General features: G+C 47.2%; 1 protein-coding gene across 1 annotated transcript; it reads right to left on the reverse strand.

The window, feature by feature from the left end:
- Nucleotides 1-2,155: 2,155 nt before the first annotated feature.
- On the reverse strand, nt 2,156-5,464 carry lg17h1orf53 (linkage group 17 C1orf53 homolog). The gene is made up of 3 exons (XM_085376626.1): nt 5,177-5,464; nt 3,446-3,547; nt 2,156-2,227 (listed from the first exon to the last, which is right to left on the reverse strand). Exons 1-3 carry the CDS (start codon nt 5,462-5,464, stop codon nt 2,156-2,158), a joined length of 462 nt encoding a protein of 153 aa, XP_085232752.1.
- Between the last annotated feature and the right edge of the window lie 1,982 nt (nt 5,465-7,446).

Consider the following 7,446-nt stretch of genomic DNA (forward strand, 5'->3'; position numbering starts at 1 on the left):
TGCTGCTTGGCCTGTCAACTGGTTGTGACTGGAGCACGTCTGGTCACAGATCCAAACTGGACAGCTCGCTCTTTCTCTGCAGCTAGTGCCATCATCCTGCAGAAAGGCACACGGCGTATAGCTGCCACTCTGCTCCAGTACAGCATATGCTCCAGCTGAGGGTCCGACATGTTCAGTCCAAAACGCCTGAGAGAGTCGCCTCACGTGTCTAACCGGCTGCTGGGAGCACATGTGCACTGTGGGTAAAAGAGAAAATGATCGTGGTGCAGCTCAACCCAGAGACAACCCAAATAAAAGGCGGGACTTTAATCAACGTTAGATAAATTAATTTGTTTCAGTGATTAAACACAGAAACTAGCTGAACGCTCTCTCTCATTGTCCCAGTGCACTTCACAGGCTACTCAATCAACGCTAATGAATTAAGGATGAATTAGTAACCGGAGTGCATTTCTCTGCTAATCTGTGGAAGGTGTGCTGTTTGCGTCTCAGTCACAAACTGCTAGGCTGGAAGATGATGGAGGGGAAAAAATTCAAACTGTGCCATCACTGGATTGGGAAGACGTGGAGGGATGAGGCAGACATGAAAGTTGGCCTATTTCATGGTCAGGCTGCGGGACCGCCGAGGCCCTGAATGGCAATGCATCTACTTTAATGTGACAGACGAGTCCCTAGGCAAAACCGGCAGAGCCGCGGCAGGCAAGCGGGCCCAGGTACTTGATGAGTGTGACACCTTCGCCGTCCCGCTGTAGAAATGTTGCTGCCGCACGCTCCGCTGCCTCGGTTTAGAATAACACCAAATAAACTCGCCTCTCATCCCGCCTGACGACGCGTCCCCAGAACCTGTCCTCCCCAGCACTGTCGGGATCACCGATCTCCTTGCAGCCGCTCACAGGGCTTTGCTCCGATCGCTAAGCACTTGCCTTTGGGACCCACCTGCCGAGGAAAAGACACATCCTCTCATGGCGATGCCGTTTGCCCAATCGGGCGGAGAAGGACGAGCGTGCGCGTTGGGTTTCCGGCGAGCGCCCGGAGGCGTCACGCCGCCTACCCACATGCACTCGCAAATCAAGCGCCGCATCTTTCCACGGCATAGGTAGTTCTATACGAGCGCTTGACCTTACCTAGCGCTATCACTCAGGGCTACGAAGCGCGCGGTCAAGTGCAACCTTTATTCTATATCGGCCTATTAGGAGCCACGCAGTGTTGCGATGGAGCGAGCCTGCCTGCGCATGTGTGCGTCTAAGCGAGCTGGTGAGCGCCGAGCTGATCTATTGCAGTCCTGGGATGAGAGGGCCCAGGAGTTCATTAGGCTGCGGCTCAGGAGAGCAGCCGCGGGGAGCTGCACTGTAGCCGAGTGTTGCCAGGAGGCTGAGCTGCAAGTCCGGTGGGGAGGGCTGCTGTTGATGTCCGTGGCATGTTTGCTAACAGCCTGATTCCATCAAGTGGTGTAAAAGCAGCGCAGCCAAGTGTGAGGGCTGACCCCTGGCACCTTCCTATTTTTAACAACACAGTATCTCAGTCAAAGGTAGACAGTTCAGTCAAGCACTTGTGGTGTGTAAATGATGCTAATATTCATGCAGTCGTACGTTTGGGAGAGAAAAAAAATAACAAGCGATGCGAAGCAAAAGAGCACAAGACTCCATCTGACTATCTTACAGTTACTTTCGCTTATATGCCCTTTATCTGGAGGGCAAAGATCTAAAATGCACTCTCAGTTTTTCATCTCCATACTCCCACAACCCTTGTAAATGCATCAGAAGAGCAGAATACTACAAAATATTAAATACTCTTGAAGAGAAAAGAAAAAATGAGGCTCAAAGGCATTTCACTGGACACTGAGAGGAAAAAACAAGTATCTGCAAAACAGAACAAAACAAAAATGTGATAAAAGGCTGGTTTGCATGAGGGTCTAGTGAACAAATCCGTTCTCCTCCTTTCCCATTTTGCCAGAATGAAAATAATCCTAAGAATAGTTGTGATTCATAAGAGATAGGTATTGCACAGACACTACCCATATTTCATCATTTATTACACGGCTAAAAGAAAAAAATGACTCAAGTAGTCCAAATAACGACAGGCAGAAGACAAGCAATGTGCGGTGGCTTCCATTCCAAACAGGCTCCTAGCGCGTTACCTTGGCACGAGGCTGTTAGGTCTACACGTAAAACAGGGAATTGAACCGCTTCTTCGTGGCGGGGTCCTTCACGTTGACTTGGCCATATGGACACTGGGGGAGACGAGAGATAAATTAGCGCCGGTTAACAGCTGCATGTGGAGCAGAGCTTTAGTCACACTGAGAACGACACATGAGAAGCAGATCGAGCAAAGGAAAAAAGGACGAGTCGGATAAGGACAGGGGGGAAGACGGAATGGGATGGGACGGGGCGAAAGCAAAACCCAGAGCAGGGATGGAGAGTGGACAACGAGACTCGGTGGGACAGAGCAAAGCAGATATGAGCAGAGCGGGGCTGACACCGTCAGAAAACCCACAACACGTCTGTGTAGTTGGTTTGTTACACACGGATGAACCGCTCAGCTTTGCATTTCACCATCACCGATCCTTAGTCTGGAAACTTGAAACCAGCAGAGGTCAGGAATGATGCTGAGAAAATAGATCCCCAAACTCTGAGCAGATGAGCCTTTCTGCTAATGTCACGCTCACGTCTCAAGTCTGTGTCACAGAGTCAAACCTAGAATTTGATCTTAACCATATTTACTGCTGTGATCTCAGCTGAACCGTCAGGAAGGATTATTATTATGATGCCTTCGTGTCCTCAGACTGGACTAATTCAGCGTGCGTTGGTCTCACTTGCTGTCCAAAATGCGACCGTGAGGCTCCTCGGTCCTCGAGCTCGGCGATCAGAGCTCTGATTGTTGTAGCGAAGCCGTGCATCCATATAAAACGTGCAGGTCTTTGACGGCGTCGGAGGTTCTTCGCTCTAACCTGAAGACCGAAGGAGACTGTAGACGGCACTAACTGTTTAAAACATCGATCCTTCTTTGTATAGGCTGTTGTGTTTGTTGTGGATTGTTGGTGTGCAGCACTTTGTGATCCTTATCTTGAAAGGTGCTGTTATAAAGACAGTTTACATGTTTGTGCCCTTTCATATTTTGATGCAACGTACTGGACCATCTATTTCGTTTTATTTCTATTTGGTTCCATCCACGTACAGAAAGCAGCCTGGAAACTAACACACAGCGTCATTAGCCCTGTTAGCTCATCCTCTACAACACCATGGAAGCTCCAACCCACCAAACCTGCTTTCGTTTCATGTTTTGTGCTGAAAATAAATGACGAACGTTGGTCAAAACTGCTCTGGCAGAACCACGGTTTACAAACGAGGTCGGTTACCGTTGGAAACAGACAGGATCAAACGTGCAGGGTGGGAAAAACACGGCAGAGGACAAAAACAGGGAGAAAAACCAGTAAAAACAAAGAGCTCACGTGTCTGCACGCGCTGCCGCAGCACTTCCCTCTCTGAAGGTGGGCATACTCTGTGAACACCTTATACCCGCTGGAAGGGTCAACGTACATCTGCTTCTTTGCCTGAGCATAATGAAGATATTACCATTCAATTAGAGCGACACACAAACACGTGGCGGGATGTGAACCGTGCACACAGAAATACATACGATACATATACTCACCCAAACACAAGGACGCCTGCAAGAAAAATAGTGCCTAAGAACGTATGCAGAGACAGATTGCTGTGGTTCAACGAGAAGGAGGACTGGGTGACCTCTGAGCATAGAAACAGATGTAAGACACCCTCATTCTTAAGATATTACTAATTAATTAGCGTGCAATTCAGTAGTGAGAATACGCTATGACTAATCCGCTGGTAGCCCTGAAACCTGCACGTCGTTCTGACAATTTTCAGGATGGTGAAAAATCAACTTTACAGACAGTCGTTGTTTTATTTGGTGCAGTTATTCGTCTTGCATAGGCACAAAAACACCTTCTGTAAGTGGAAAAAGCCTGAACTCCTCTCCATCCCTTAGGAAGTTCCAAAATGTCATCTCTCAGTCTGTTTCAAACTGAGAGCCACTAGTTGGTGAGCTTTGACAGGCCACAAAGGGAAAAAGGCCCCAGGCCCTTTGGTGACACGGCTTGTCATTTCACATGCCATTGCAAGGCCACATAGTGAAGCTGGCATAGCTGGGCCCCCTCTGTATTGTACTTTTCCCACCCAGGCCCTACCGCTCTCCTCAGGTCGCGGCCAACTTGCCTCAACTTCATCCACACTCCGAAGCACAATATTTACAACAGATAAGCCTAAAGGCACGCGGATGACACCTATTCACCGCTGTCATCAGCACAGCTCGCTGGTTCTGCTCCATGGAAGAGCAAGTGAGATTTGGTGAATATGATGGATCTAGCACAAACAATCAGCATCATTTCTTTGGGGCAGCGGGCAGGTATTCTCCTCTGTGTGAAAGTTCACAACAATAACAGGTGGACACAGACACCTCCTACGTTCAGGCGCCGTTTCGTACCTCTTTCCAATACCTACACTTTCACTGCAAAATAATTAAGATGTTTATCTCGGGTTAGAATGGAAAGACTGAGTCAAAAATCATCAGTGGTTTCATCTTCCTAAATGTCACTTGGTTAAGGGCTCGGGGGACGTGGAGGAGGGTTGGGGGCACCGCCCTGGGAACAGGAAGGAGATGCATCGTAGCTGCCAGGTTATCGTGCTGCTAACACACGGTGGCCAGTTTGAAAACATTATGCTGGTATTGTTCCAGATTATTGACGTCAGATTTTAACTTGTTACTGTGTTTAAGAGAAAAGACTAATAAAAAAAACTATTCCAACAAAAATGTTGGAGCCTGAAAAGTAAGAGGAGCTAAAAAGAAACAACATTTATCAGTAATCAGGTCAACTGGCAGCAGCTCAGTGACATGAGTGGGTATAAAGAGAGCGTCTTAGAGAGGCAGAGTTTCTCAGAATCAAACACAGGCAGAGGTTCATCAATCTGCAGAAACCTATGATTACAGATTGTGAAACATTTTCAGAATAACGCAGAAAACTGTGAATATCTCATCATCTGCATCATCATCTGTCCCAGAATTATCATCATTTCTCTGTAAAGCGCGTGTAATTAATCACCCGTGGATCTGCGGTCCGATTGTGCTACATGACACGATTGGCTGTCTCAGTGATGCATCTTACCGCACACGCTAGTCTATGGATTCTGTGGATGGCCATCTCGCCCTCTGTGAACTTTCCCGCGGAGGAGGGGTCGTTTTCGCCCCCCGCGTCGCTGACGTCTGCTGCTGTCGTGCCTTCGTCGATCTGTGACGCGCCGCTGTTCGCCGGTGGCTCGGAGCTTTCTCCCGACAGCTTTGGCATCGACATCGCTACGAGTCGTTTATTCAAGTGGAAGCAGAGAAGAACGAGTCTGCAGACAAACGCTTTACTCGGGAAGTTTTTGCGAAACATGCTTCTGCGATAAACCATCTGCAGGTTACAAGCAGGGAGCGGCTTTTATTAAGAGAACAACTGTGACACTGTGTGAGGAAAGAAACGCGAATGCGCCTTTCCCTGCTCATGTTATCTACACTGTTCAAATCCAGCCTCTCCCCATGTTGCTGCACAGAAAGTGTTTTACTTCCTCATCGGCCCCTGGTCACGTGCCACCAATGTGACCGTCACGTAACTCCGACCCACCGGCTCGTGCAGCGCCTCTGCTGTTAGAAAGCTGCCACTACACGGAGGTACAAGTCCACTGTTAGAAAGATCACCAAAACCCACAAATCCTGAATGAAAAAGTGGTGACCTGCTGGAGCGTTATTATTCAGTGTCACACCGATAAACTGAGGCCTTGTTTTCTGTAGCCTCTGCTATAGCATGGGGGTAAACATGCAACATCTATTTCATGGGACTACAATTAGCTTTCTATTAAAGAACTCATCCACCCACTTCTGTCAGGGTCATGGAGCCGAACCCCCTCTTAGGTCAAGACGGAGAGCACACCCTGGACAGGTCTGTGGTGGAACTGAACCCAGGACCTTCTTGCTGTGAGTGCTAACCATGAAAGCCACCAGCAGATATTTCTGTAGCCATTAACAAAAATGTTTGTCCACACATATACTTCTGTGTGTATATGGGTGGTGAAGCATGCTGTCTTTCTTTGCGTGATTGCGCTGCAGAACAAACGCAGACAGCTTTCCATAATAATAAAGTAACATGGTGCCTTGGACGGATAACTGCAAGGTTGGTGAGTGGACATTAATGAGTCCTTTCAAGGTTATCCGCTGCTGCAAGCCACTACTGATGATGCCCCTGTTTCACAATTATGGGTAATGAAACCTGACAAGTGTCTTTTGACTGACATTGTGGGGTCAATTTACCCTCAGACAAATTACACATCACTGATAAAAATATTTGCACGCACAGCATGGAAGGGAAGACATATTTAAACAAAAGCCAAACAAATGATGTATTTTCCAAGGCCCGTTGTTTTCCATCGAAACCTTTTCTATATTTGGCAGTTTTGGCGCATCATCTCATGCTGTAAAAGCGACCTGATTAATGTAACAGATGCTTTATAAATTCACTTGGCAACAGACTCCAGAATGATTTTATGTTAACTCTGCTGCAGGCTGCATTTACTCCCTGCTGCACCGTCCCAACATGAACCCTGCTTGTGTCTTTTCGTCTATGTGACATTTCAATTCAAGCTCGCTCCTCAGGTAGATAAAACATGTTTGAAGACGTTCTGTAACAGATTACTGGGATCGCTGAAGGACAGAGAAACAGTGCGTTGTCCTTTTTTCAGCAGCAGGAACTCTTAAATGAATATTATCTGGGCTTTTATTGTTTTATTGTTCACAAATTTCTGCATTTTTTTAGAAATCACAACGTCATGGCAACAGCCCCACCACGATCATTTCATACGTATGCCTGAAACAGCACGGCCCAGGCTGCTGCCATTTAATTACCTTCCAGTCAGCCTGAAGATATCTGCCTCTGATCCCGTCACACTCTCGTGGGGAGAGAAGAAGGTATATCTAAGCCACTGGTTCCAGGTTACCATCAGACAAATACGGCTGAAACGTGTCTCAAGAGTTTAGATAGTAGCATCGAGTTCTGAATTTACTGTGTCATCAAGTGCCAAGAGCTGCTCCTTTGACAAGTAAGTGATCGAGTGTGAGGGCTCGCTTTGTTTGAGATATTACAAGCGAATTAGCTTCAGCTCACGAGGTTTACAGCAGTGAACAAACCCTGTCCCATTAGAATGAAAATAGTGCTCGTTGTGCATGCGTTTCCCTTTAAGAGGACAATGACTCATCTCTCTCACAAGCATTGTTTTTAATATAGAGTTCTGGAGAAGATTATGGTGGTCATATAAAAGGATAGGGACTCTACACGGTTTGCTTATATTACTGTGGCACTTTGAGGACATTTTCAGTAGCTTGATACTAGTTTAACAGTAACAT

Source organism: Diplotaxodon limnothrissa, linkage group LG17, assembly GCF_057381915.1.
Source record: "Diplotaxodon limnothrissa isolate DT_005_m linkage group LG17, D_limnothrissa_male_GT1.1, whole genome shotgun sequence".
NCBI classification, from domain to species: domain Eukaryota; kingdom Metazoa; phylum Chordata; class Actinopteri; order Cichliformes; family Cichlidae; genus Diplotaxodon; species Diplotaxodon limnothrissa.